At 45.4% G+C, this 13408-nt stretch overlaps 1 protein-coding gene across 4 annotated transcripts in view; it reads left to right on the top strand.

Moving 5' to 3' along the window:
- Positions 1-13408, top strand: part of crebbpa (CREB binding lysine acetyltransferase a) — a 69113-nt gene that overhangs the window by 36437 nt on the left and 19268 nt on the right. Inside the window, exons 5-13 of one of the 4 annotated variants that reach the window (XM_080850362.1) lie at positions 1692-1805; positions 2906-3136; positions 5304-5406; positions 6024-6146; positions 7119-7236; positions 7553-7691; positions 8196-8258; positions 8779-8897; positions 9474-9641. In XM_080850362.1, the coding sequence (XP_080706488.1) occupies positions 1692-1805; positions 2906-3136; positions 5304-5406; positions 6024-6146; positions 7119-7236; positions 7553-7691; positions 8196-8258; positions 8779-8897; positions 9474-9641 (1178 nt within the window). The remainder of the gene's footprint in view (positions 1-1691; positions 1806-2905; positions 3137-5303; positions 5407-6023; positions 6147-7118; positions 7237-7552; positions 7692-8195; positions 8259-8778; positions 8898-9473; positions 9642-13408) is intronic. The other 3 variants (XM_080850363.1, XM_080850364.1, XM_080850365.1) reach the window with 3 other exon arrangements.

Consider the following 13408-nt stretch of genomic DNA (forward strand, 5'->3'; position numbering starts at 1 on the left):
TGAACTGCTGCCCAGCTGCCAGCAGCGTGCGGAAGCCTTGATTGTAATCGCGTTTGAGACGCGCAATTCTCCTCTCCAGGCGCCTCCACTTTCTCATGTGGAGGACGCAGCTTAAGCGCAGAGACTGGGTTTGCCCGTCTCCTAATAAAGTTGGCGAAACAAATGCAACATTCGCTTATTAGCCTACCTCTTGTTACCAGCAGACACACACACAACACTTTCCAAAATGGCATTGCAATGAATAAATCAGGCCTATGATGTGCATTGCGCATGCATGCTTTGTCAGTGCTTAACAATATCTGCGTAATGTCCTGCGACAATCTGCCGGTGATTTCCTTCTCACGAGTGGTAGGCCTACACTATATTCAAAACCAGAGTAGGCTAAGTTAACAAATATTGCCTAGGAAAAGTTATATGCGTAAAGGCCCGGTAAGCGTCTCCGCTGCGCAAATTAGGCTAAATGCTGCATGTGTTTTGTGCCACTTAAAATATTTCAAAATTATGCCAGAGCCTGCACTTCCAGCTTCCTTGTTAGTCCTATTTGTAGGCTAAAACATGAAAATTCCTCCAGTGAACGGACCTCTTGCATTCTTCACTTTGCACACGCACTTTTTGCCACCCCATGAATCCCGGACCACTGGTTGGAACAAAGGCATTTCGGAACAGAGGGTTTAATTGGTAAAGATATTTCGGACAAATTTGAAATATTGAGCTTTCGGAACACTGGGTAGTCCCCCAGCCAGACAGAAGTTTTGCTTGGTCATATCTCATCATTGCCTGCGAGCTATTTACAACTACAGGGACGTAGCAATAACGTTGTTTGCACAACTCCTATCCTTCTAACTGCCGAGCCATTATTGAACAGATTGTAATACTTTCTGAGGCAGGTCGCCGCTGAGCACCTGTTTAATTGTGTATGTGTTTTTCAAATGTGGGTAAAGCTGCTGTGTGTGCTGCTGCACCAAATAATTCCTTTCATCAGTGTTTTAAAAATGTTTCAGCACTTTGACCGTCTGTTTACGTTACCGCGAGTCAAAGCACTATCCATGTTTCTGATCGCTTTCTCGTTGACCTGTCTACTTTCCCAATACAATAACCGAAGTAACTAATTTGTAAAATCCAAAATATTGTTGATATATATTCGCCAATGGTGTGTGTTCGCGCCTCCTGCCTGACTAGTAAACTAGCCCATCTACCTTATGCCACTGACAGGGGCTCGTCATAATAGCAGGCACCGGGGCCAGTTGTATCTAGCCAATCACACCTGCGCGACACTTTGTGACGACTTGAGCGCCAGTAGAAATTTCTCCAATCCATCAGGAACTTGTCAGGAACGATTCCCTTGGTGGCCAAACTCTGCGTGTCATGTCATGGTCATGGTTCATGGTTCGACAGCATGGGGGGGTTGTGGCCTGAGTGTTTGTGCCAGTGTGTCTGTCTTATGACCCAATCTGACTACCATCCAGCAAGCCCAACAAGTGTCTTGGGGGGGGGGCATGTCTTCAGTTAGAGTGGATGTTTCATTCTTCATTGTTGGTACACCACGAATAGGAGGACTAGTGTAGTTGGTTCACCCCATTTCCCCCAAGATCAAGTGATGTACTGCTGTAGTCTGCTGGTTAACGTGTACATTGGATGCCATGTCTGAAGGTGTATTTGTTTCTAATCTCTTTCTCTTTCTCTCTCTGCAGTGGCTCATTGTGCGTCCTCCAGGCAAATCATCTCTCACTGGAAGAACTGCACGCGGCATGACTGTCCTGTCTGCCTGCCGCTCAAGAACGCCAGTGATAAGCGCAACCCCCAGTGTAAGTCTCCCTCTCCTCCTCCTGTCTGTCTCCTCTCCCCTCCCCCTTTCTTTCTTTCTCTTTCTTTTCCTCTTTCTCTGTCTGTTGCCATCATGGCCATCAGCACATTTTAACAGCACCCAATCTCCAGAACAGGCCCAATTGGGAGGCCAGTAGTTGCACTCTACTGCAGATCTGTGTGTGTGTGTAAGCTTCTCCTGATAAATGAGCCTGCGTCCCTGCTGAGTTTGGCATCTGCTGAACACACACTGACTCACAAACGAGAGAGGGAAAGGGAGAAGAGCAGAAGGAGGGAGAGTAAGAAAGAGAAGACGTCAGGGAGGGGATACAGACGCTTCCACCGTGGCATTGACTGCTGTCTTTAAATCCCTTTACTACCACAGCTCTTGTGTTCTTTCTCTTTCAATCTCCTTCTCTCTCTCCCTCTCTCTGTGGAGCATCTTTCATCACGCCACTGAGAGGAAGGGAGGGAGAGTGAGAGAGGACTTGAGTTTGTTTCTCTTTGCTGGATTTATGTGCTGGCGACCAGAGACTTTCTGCTGATGCAACTGTCGTCACTGTATGATTATTTTTCTTTTTTTCTGCCTCCTTCCTCGTTCGCCTGGGTTTGGAAGGGGTCCTCAGACTTTGTTTTCTTTCCAAATGTATACCTTTTTTTTTGTAATTTACTGTTTATTAAAATTTTCCTTTTCACATATACAACAAAACAACATGACATAAACGTAAAACCAAAGTAGGACAAACAAAACAACAACATCAACAAACAAAAGAAGCACAGATACAGAGAATGAACCAGGGAAAGTGTATACCTTTTGTAGAAAAGTTGTTACCGGTGGTTTGTTCCAATTTCTTCGGAGAGAGAATGACATGGGCTTGATGTGCTGAAGCTGGATGTGATCTTTCTGCCCTTCTCCTCTCTCTCCTTCTCTTTCTATCTAATTTCTCCCCTTAATTCTTTGCTCACGCACTCTCTCCACTCTTATTTCTTTGGCCCTTTTCTATCCCTTTTATTTCTCTCTCTTTCTGACCTCTCTATCATCTCTCTCTTCTTTCATATCCTCCTCCTGTCATTCTCCTCTCGTCTTCCTCCGCCTCCACAGCCCTGTTGAGTTCTCCCAGCGTGGGTCTGCCCAGCTCCATGGCGGCGGCGGTGGGGTCAGGCCAGCCCAGTGCGCCATCCTCCATCAACAGCTCCACCACCATTGACCCCAGCTCCATGCAGCGCGCCTACGCCGCCCTGGGCCTGCCCTACAGCAACCAGACGCCCGCCACACAGACGCAGTCACCCGGCCAGTCGCCCCACCAGCAGCTACGACCCCTCAACGTACTCGGTAAGCAGCCGAGGCCACGGCTCTCGTTTGTGTGTGGTGGTGGGGGAGGTGTGCAGTTTGGTGTATAGATATGGTCTTACTGTTGCCTGGTTGTCGTTTCTCAATTGCAAATCGCTTTGAGTAAAAACGTGTGCCAAATGAATAGATGTACATGTCAACTAGGGGTGTGAAAATAAATTGGATTGTTTTTTTACACACACACACACACACACACACACACACACACACATTTGATTGCTTTTATTTGGATCCAAAAGACAAGCCACAAGTTACAGGATCCAAATACTTTGGGGAGAGTCTTTGACAGGGTGACAAGTCTGATAGGCTTACAAACTTTTACCAGTTCTCTTAATAATGTAACACTCAAGAGTCAAGGATAAACAAAACATCTTCGTCTCCATATTTGCTTGCTACCAATGATGGCTGAAACAGAGCAGAATTTTGCTAGTCTTTTTGCCCCCTTTTTATGCAGCCCCCATTCTGACAACATTCTTATGTACATGGCCTAAACTTCCAAAGGCAAGAATTATTAACCTACAGTCATATCCCAGCTGGCGAATTAGTTCCATTAATGATTGATATTTCAGTAGCTTGGAATAACACCCACAAACACACACACACACACACACACACATAAATATAAATAGATAAATAGCCGTAAACTAGCCAAGTTGGTATATAATGCATAGCCTGAGCACCGCAGGGATACGCACATGCAGGATTGCAAATGCCTCCCTTATTTTTAAGTGGCTCACTAACCTGATTCCTGTACATTTGTGAACATTTTGCGAACGTAAACAATGGAAAGCTAGACAAATGCTTTGCAAACCCCAGTAATTGACACACTGTTAGGTTTCCAAAAGCACATGATGCTCCCATAAAGCTTTTGATGGACCCTATGAGGTTGAAGAATTTAAGAAATAAAACAAATATTGGGGGAACATTATCAAATTTATAAAAGTTGCTGGAATAAATGGAGTGGTCTAATAAAATGTACCAGCTACTGTGGCAGAGACCAAAAAGTTTGTTTGCAGCCCTGGTCGCATCCAAAATGGACAATGCATTATGTGGACTGTAAAGTGTAAAGGGCTGAATAAAAAAAGACCATGAAATTAAGTAGTCTTGATACTCATTTTGTTCTATCGAAAGAAATTGAAATTGAGAAGTTTGTGTCGCTACATCCCTAACGTAAACGTAGAAATTAACTAGATGTGTCCCAAAACATACAATCTTACATGTGGTTATTGGGCCAGCGTCTCATGCCTAGCACCTGAAAGTGTGTAAAGCCTGCACAGGAGTAAAAATAGTGACACTATTTTGGTTCATTGTTGATCTTTTAAAACTGTTGTTGTATTTGAAGTTGACTATTGTGCTAACACATCAGTGGCCTGTGAACTAACTGGGGCCATACAGATCTTGGAGCAAGCAGGAGCAAGACACACGAATGAAAACAATAAGTGTTACCAAATGTCAGAGAGAGATCGACATTGTTAGAGATTGACATTGCAGTGGTTGCAGCAACTTTCTCTACCTTTTGGTAGTCTCTAGAAGATCAAAAGACTGCGTCAGGGTGATCTATCAGACTGGAAATGAAAAGGAAAACCACAGAAATAGCTGGAGGGTGTTTTTCAGTTAATAAGAGGAGGTCTCTAACCTCGGTCTTTTGTGGAAAATTGCTTGGTCACCCCACAGAAATGACTGAGCTCAGTGATCTGAAACCAGATGTATTTGATATGTGCTTTAGCCAAAGGGGAAGTCCAAATCAGTCGGCAGTTACATGGCCACAACACCACATTTTTGAAACAGGCGATTTGTTGACACTTATTGCTCGTCAACCAGTTTTCAGTTGTGTGTCTTGCTCCTGTTTGCTCTTGATGCATTGCAATTTTCTGTTCTAGGTCTCCAGTTAATTACTTTTCTTTTCAATAAAATGTTTGTAGTTGCTTAAGGGAACAATAGGCAAAAAATGTGTTTCTATGATTGTCCTGCAAACAGCCCAACAATACATAATGTAGTGCGTTTCCACCAAGGGTTAAAATAAAACTGTGAATAAAATGGGATTTTTTTTTTCCGTTTTTATTATAATAATATAATTTTGACCCTTTTACATTATGGGATCTTTCTAGATATTGTGTCTTAACAACTGATTGGTTCTATCTCTCCTCAGCAGGCTCGAATCAGATGAATCTGGGGGGCGGCGCGATGGGCGTGGCCACCTCGGACCAGACCAATCTGCACTCAGACTCATCACTGCCGTCCACACTCAACAAGTGAGATCACACTCACTGTGTGCTAAGACACTCAACATACATACATTCAAACACACTTTGAAATGACGTGCTTGAGGTAAACACATAATCTAGCTAATGTTGTGTGGTCAACTGGGTTTAGAGGCCACATGGTTCTACTAGTTGAACCTTATTCCCCTGCAGTGAAATGACGTGGCGTATTTGGCATGCATGTGGATATGTATGAGTAAAGAACCGTAACATTTTCCAGCGGTACGTCACCCCCTTTTATCACCACCTCTGGTTTTTGTTTTTTAACTGGTTTTCGTCTCATTACATGATGAGCTCAAAGTTTCAAAGTGGAGAAAAAGACATTATTAAAAAAAATTATTGAAAAGGGCAAAGGAACATCATACCATTGGCTCTCAATATGAAAAGCACAGGAGTTGGGTGTAGAGGGTATTTACATCACCAAATGAAGCTTCCCACAGCAGGTATATGTGTTGTCATGTGACCACATCAGTCAGTTGGAAAACTGATATCACTCCTTATGAAGACTGTTGGCTCAGCTTGTCCTGTGTGACTGATCTGTGTGTGTTGTGACTGATGTGACTGATCCCTGTGTGTGTGTGTGTGCGCGTGTGCGTGCGTGCTTGCAGTCAGCTGATGTCTGCCGACTCCGGGGTGGGCGCCACGGCGGCGCCACTCTCAGGCCCTGGGATGCGCAAAGCATGGCACGAGCACGTCACTCAGGACCTGCGCAACCACCTGGTGCACAAGCTGTGAGTGAAATATATACACACACACTCACACACACACAGACACACACACAGACACACACAGACATACATACATGCATGCATGCATACATGTGCACACAGAGGTACATATTCAATTCAATTCCGTTTTATATCTTTATCGCGTTTAGCAATTTAAATGGTCCCTAGGCACATTAGAGCCCAGAGCCTCAACCCCCTATAGCCTGAACCCCCTAGAGCAAGCTCTAAGGAGACAGAACCTTAGTTCGAAGGGGGGGGACCCATCTGCCTGGGGCCATCCGGTTAGAGAGATGGAGATGGGGGGATGGGGCTCATATGTACATGATGCATACAGGATTTCATGAAACATAAAATAAGGTGTTTATATGTATATATATATGCATGAAATAAACATAACTATTAGTGGATAAAAATGGAGAAAGCCAGCATTTAACGTATTGGTTGTAGAACAGCTTAGTGTCCTCATAAGGATAAGCAGGGCAATGAAGCAGAAAACTACGTCAGTGGCATTTGTTGCAACTTGCATTCTCTTATTACAGGTGAATAGTCTGGCATACTGTATGAATAGTCTGGTATACAGGTAAATAGTCTCGTACACAGCATGTATTCAGAGCAGAGAAGACTTTATATCCAGACCAGCACAGGTTTTTCACTCAAAGTGAGCATGTGCATCCATTGACACATAAATACATGTGGAAATACGCACATTGTCCTACTCACTTATGCAACTATACACTCATTCAGTTTGTGGTGCATGTTTCAGGAATCTCTCATCTCTTTCTGGTAAATAGTAAATAAAAAGTTTCTTAGGTGGCGGTATATTTGACCAGTTTTGACCTTAATACACAGCATTAGACTAGTCAAATATTAGTTCCAAGGTTTTTTTTTTTAATTATTTTTTATTAAATACCCAGTGTTGTGGCTTGGATGCTTTTTTCTTCAGTAAACTAAAATCGCCATCGGTCTCTCCCTCAGAGTTCAAGCCATATTCCCGACACCAGACCCCGCCGCACTGAAGGACCGGCGCATGGAGAACCTGGTGGCCTATGCCCGCAAGGTGGAGGGGGACATGTACGAGTCAGCCAACAGCAGGGTAGGTGCCCCTGTGTGTGTTTGTGTGTGCCCGTGTGTGTGATAAAATGGGAAGGAAGGAGGTGGTAGTCCGTGTGTGTGTGTGTGTGTAAGGAGGTTGGGGCAAGTCTGAGGTTGTTAAAGGGAGAGGAACCATATACATATTTCTGACCATGAGTACCTTACTGGAAGAAAAGGCTGTGATGCAATATGTTTACACAGACCACATCCTCATGAATTGGCCAGTGAGGCCATGGCATTGCGTGTGCAGAGGGCATAAATGACTTTATTTTGATTTCTGTATGTTTACTGATGTTTTTGTGCGTTTGTTTTTGCAGGATGAGTATTATCATTTCCTGGCAGAGAAGATCTACAAGATCCAGAAGGAGCTGGAGGAGAAGCGCCGCTCACGGCTGCAGAAGCAGATCATCAATCAGGCACCCCTCAACCAAGCCCAGCAGCCACCCAGGCCTCCGAGTGAGTCACACACACACACACACACACACACACACACACACACACACACACACACACACACACACACACACACACACACACACACACACACACACACACACACACACACACTCAGCCAGCCAGCCAGCCAGCTAGCAAGCAAGCAAGCCAAACATAAGTCACCTAACACCTAGCCTAAATGAGTCACTCACACAAACACACACACAGTGTCAACATACCCTAGCAGCCAGTCTAAAGGCTTTTAATTGCTCCATATACATACAACTTCCTTCAACCTAGCAGCAGGTCAACAGAGTTGAAAGTGATTCACTCTCTCACAGACACGCACATACATTCAGGGGCACATCTACTCACCCTAACCGACCTCCCTTTACTCTGTGTTTGTTTTGCTTCAGTGTCATTTCTGGCAAGTCTTTTTGCTCGGTGCTTTCTCTACACCTCTTTTTGGTTCTCACTCCTCCTCCTCTTCCTCCTCCTTCTCTTCTTCCTCCTCCCACTCTTCAGATGGACCTATGCCTATGCCCAATGTGCCAAATCAGATCTTGAATCGCATGCAGGTCTCTCAAGGTACTCTACCCTTCTCCCGCTACTTCTGGTTCTACTGCTGCTTCACCTCCTCCTGCTGCTGCTTTCACTGTTGTCTCTGTCTTTGTCTGAGGCCCTCTGTCTTGCCAATAAGCGTTTTGCTATGTTGACCTTGTGTGCGTTGTCATGGTTGTCATGATTGAGTGTTTATATGTCTGTCAATGTGTGTTAGAGGCAATTAGAGAGCCTGTTTGTGCATGCTTTAGAAAGTAGATCTGTGTATGGAAATATCAGCTCTTTGATGGGTTGGCGTGTGTGTCCCGTTTCTGTTGAATTCCCACAGATGCCATGTGGGTACAGGTACACCTTGATTGTGCTTGGTGTCAGTTTGCTCTTGAGGAAAGTGTTTGTGCTTGTGCTTGCCAAGCTCAACGCATTCTATAGGGCTCTACGAACGCATGCCTGCTCATGTGTTAGTTTGCATTAGTGTTTTCATTTCAGTGTAAGAGGATATGTGTGTGCGTGTCTCAACGTCTTCTCTGGCCGTGTGTGTCTGCCGCAGGGATGAACCAGTTTAACTCCATGGCCATGCAGAATGTGCAGATGACACAGGCTCCCATGGCCCGCGCAGCCTCCCCTATGAACCACCAGCAGCAGATCAACATCAGCTCCGTCCCTCCGGTCAGTACCCCCTCTCCTCCTCTCCTCTCCTCTCCTCTCCTCTCCTCTCCTCTCCTCTCCCCTCCCCTCCACTGAAATCTGCTTACTCACTCCAGTTCACGATCTCTGTTGGAGTCTTCATTCTGTGAAATCTTTTGCCTCTTGTTTTTGCTTCCTGTGTGTTCTGTTTATTCTCCTCAACGCTGTGATGACGACAGTAGTTTTACGTCGTACATGGCGATTAATTGTCTGTTTAGAATCCGTTCTGTTTTAATGCATTATTAAATCGTCTCACTGCCTCTATTGTTTTGATGTCCCTGCCTGTCAGATCAAGTTCTCACGCTTTGCAAGTTCAAGTATTCTGACAGATTTGTGTCTCCGATGACATTTGAGATATAGTTGATTTCATCTCTTACATGGGATATCTGACAGTTTATGTCTGCACAATGGGACTGAAATTCTGCTTTTATACCAAGTTTTGGACTATAAGATACTACTAAGTGTTTGCATTCAGTTCCCATTCAAATGTTAGGGACCTTACCTGCTGCCCGGTGTAGTGTGTTTGACTCCAACCCTGCCTGTCTGTGCTCTGCTCAGCTGGGGATGTCCCCTACGCGGATGCCCCAAGGCCAGGGCATGATCGGGGGGCACGCCGGAGCCATGGTAGGCCAAACGGCCAACCCGGCACAGTTTCTCAATGCCAACACGGCCATGGCGGCCACCGTGGGGCTGGGCCAAACGGCAGCGCAGGCAGCAGTCACACAGGTGAGCTGGTGCACAGGGACCGTGCACACACACACACACGCACACGCATGATCACACACACACACACACACACACACACACACACACATGCAGGCACACACCAATCAGTCTCACACTTCTCTTTCTCTCATGCTGGCTCTTCCTCTTTCTCTCTCCATTGTCTTATGTCTTAAACATTCACTGTTTTTCCTCATACTCTCTTCGCTCTCTGTCAGACTGACACACGCATACACACATTCTTAACACACATACACATTTTCTTTACATGTCCACTGTGGAATACTTCTGTGAACATATGAATCTCCCTGTCATTGACAGACACAGTGTAATTATGATGTGTATGCTTTGATGAGTGAGCTCACCCTGTCCCTCCGGCAAGACACAGTTTTAATCTGTGCAAACTGCAGTCATGTCCAAAGTCAAAGTGTGCAACACTACAAACATATTCTTTGTTAAATGTGGGTTAGTAGACGACACAAACACATAGGCTGAAAGTAAAGACTATCGCCAAGCTCTTAAAGTTAGTAGGCAATTTTGAATATATATATCTATATATATAGATATATATTAAAAACTTTTGACTGCTATCACACCTTCACAAAAGTGTCCTTGCACCTCTACGTCGATATAAAGTCATGGCTTGACCTTTTCCTGTGAAAAACTCCTGACACTGGGTCTTAACTTTGAATTGATCTGCACACTCCAAGGATATGAATGGATAAAAGAAAAGTCAGTCAGATTCCATTTAAGCCACCAGATTTTATATATGGTCACACCCAGCTCTATGAAGATAACCTGACTGTTTGTACAGCAGCGTCTTGACATTCATTAACCTTGAATACGCACTCAAGACCAATCTGGGTTTTGAAAAAGCCAGTAGCCGTGTTTCTTCCATCAGGCCAGATGCGGGTGAACTAGTAGGTGCCAAGGCAGTTACGCTACTTGTCCCTTCCGAGGCTTGATCGGGTCTCCTTTGGGCTACCGGCCTGCAGATCACCCTTGGGTCTAACAGGCCTGACTGGTGCATGAGGCGGTGTCAAGGGTCGGGTAAGCTGAATCAGGTTAGAGAGGTTCAGAGCCAAAACAAGGTGGTCACACTTAAATAATCTACTTGTGATTAAATAATAGATAATAAAAACAATTATTTAAAACAAAATCTAAAATATCTAAAGCTGGTAATTTTTGGGCGAAGAAAAATATGCAGTGGTAGCCAACATGATTTTAATACTATTGATGATTCACATGAACACTGGTGGATCCGATCTCAACATATTTTAAAACAAATCACTACTGGCTGAACTCTCCAATGTATGGATGTTTAATCATCCAATCTGATGGTCATTGAAGCTAATTTATAGCAAGAATCGATTAGCATCTTATGCTAGCCCACTGTGTGCTTCAAACATTTACTTTATTTAAATAACTGCGGCTGTAATTAGCCTGCTCTGATGTCTAACAGAAAACTATGCCTGTGCTGTTGTTAGCTGACTTATGTTTAAGTGTCTTCAGGCTATTGCTGAAGTAACTTCTGTTCCAGTACGTGACAGTTTTAAGCAATAGAGGAGCCTGCAGCCTGAATTCATAATAGTCTAAACTGCACTTTTCACCAAGGAAATATGAGATAAAAATAAACAGCCACTTCGGCTTCTATTATATTCCTTTTCTTCACTTACCCTGCTGTAGGTCATAGGTGCCTGGCATTAAGACTTTATAGCATGATACCTAAACTTGAACTTCCCGACTTGCTTGTGACCTTGGTGGAAATTTCGAGTTGCAGGACTGCAGAGTGCTCATCAATCAAATTCTGTTACAAATTAACAAAGTGATTTGCCCCATTTCAGAAATTTGGCTCAGGCAGGCTAGGCACGGTAAATGTCTTTCTCGCTTGTGAAATGGGCATGATGAGTGATTTAAACCAAGGTTTAAGGGCAAAACAGTGGGGCCATTGGCCTGATAGTAGACAATGTTTTTTGTTGTCACAGCTTGAGGCCCCAGGCCATTTGCACCGGTTGGCCCAAAGATAACCTTAGCTCGCACTGGCCCGATAGTGGAATCACTGCTATTGATGACTAGCCTGACGATGTCACTCATAATTCTAGTCAGAATATGAGTCTGATACTGCTCCATTGGGCTGTGATTATAGGGCGTGTTACATTTTTTTGGATATACATAGAACCAGTCAGAGCAACGTAGTATGACCATCGGGGCCAGCTGATACATTAAACTTTTACCAGATCTTGAAGGAAGGACGGCAAAAACATGTTTTCGATCGACAAATACCATGATATCGTGTCTCTGTTCCTCTTTCAAAATGAAAGCGCTGTCAATGTCTTCTAAAACAGACTTGAATCCCCAAATTTGAGCTTTGTTGAATACAAACTCAACCCAAGCGTTGGTGACGAAGTTGATTACATACGGTTGATCATCTGTCCATCATCGTATAAAGCCCGCCCTGACAATTTGATTGGTTAGGTCGGTTTTCTGAGATCTGATAATTTCTCCCCAACGGAGCAGTGCTAGACCGAACTTCTAGACCTCAAATGTTGTGGGCGGGACTAAGTTGGGTCTAGTATCCAGGCTAATTGATGACTGTTTATGTGCTTTATTTTTGTGTGGATTTGTGTGTACACCACATACAAATAATATACTCTACCTTACTTATCACCTTAAGCAAAGAAGCAGAAATAAACACGCTCACATTTCAATCTGAAGACTCACACGCTAACCCATCAAATGCCAGACGCTACACTCTAACACAAATGCTGCAAGTCTTGTCTCCCCCTGTAACTATCAAGCTACAATCTTGTCTGTATCTGTGCGTGTTTGTCTGCTTTGCGTCCTCGTGTCCGTCCCTGTCTGTGTCTGTGTGTTGGTGTTTGCGTTCCGTCCTCTCTCCCCCAGCAGCAGCCGCAACAGCAACCGCAACCGCCCCCCAACGGCGCCGCCACTGCCGCTGCTAGCCTCCCCCTGAACGCCCTCGGCACTCTAGGCTCGTCGCAGGTGCCCCAGGCCGCGTTGCGTGCCACGCCGACTCCACCTTCCTCCTCTTCCTCTTCCTCCTCCACCGCCGCTGCTGCTAGCCTGCAGCCCCCCGCGCCCCCCCAGCCGGCAACTGCTGCTGCTTCCTCCTCCAGCCGCTCCTCCACCCCCACCCACCCTTCCTCCTCCGTGTCCGTGTCTGGCCCCACGCTGGACGCCGGGCTCCCCGCTCCGCAGGTGCCGCTCCAGCCCCAGCAGCAGACGCAGCCCCCCACCACTCCGGTGAGACCGCCGTCACCCCCGGCAGAAACCCCACCACCCACCCACCCCTCCATCCATCCCTCCCTTAACCAGGATTCTTTCTGCGCTCTGAGCCAGCACTGTGCCTTCGCTAAGCCTCACCCCTGCCTACATTTCACAGAAAGCTTTCAAGCTTCTCCCTCTGCTTTGTCTGTTCCCCTTAACTAACTTGCTCAGCACCATGGAGGCCTCCGTCTAAGGAAAATAGGCTTGACACGCTCGCTCACACAGCTTAAAGCGGAAGGGTTTTCGCCGCACACACTAAGAAACACAAGGCAGAGTCGTCTTTCTGTTCTGCCTGTGCATTCGCTTGATAAAGAAGCCCACACACGGACACATAAAAGTCCCTATTCCCACGTACGTACTTGGGTCATCTGATTACCCAAGCCGAATACAAGCTTCTGCATGTACATCCACACATGGCTGGACAGGAACCCTGAAGGAAGGCCGGTTTAAAAAAAAAGCACAAATATGTGCACTGTCTTCCG

This window comes from Sprattus sprattus (assembly GCF_963457725.1).
Source record: "Sprattus sprattus genome assembly, chromosome: 1".
Classification (NCBI taxonomy): domain Eukaryota; kingdom Metazoa; phylum Chordata; class Actinopteri; order Clupeiformes; family Clupeidae; genus Sprattus; species Sprattus sprattus.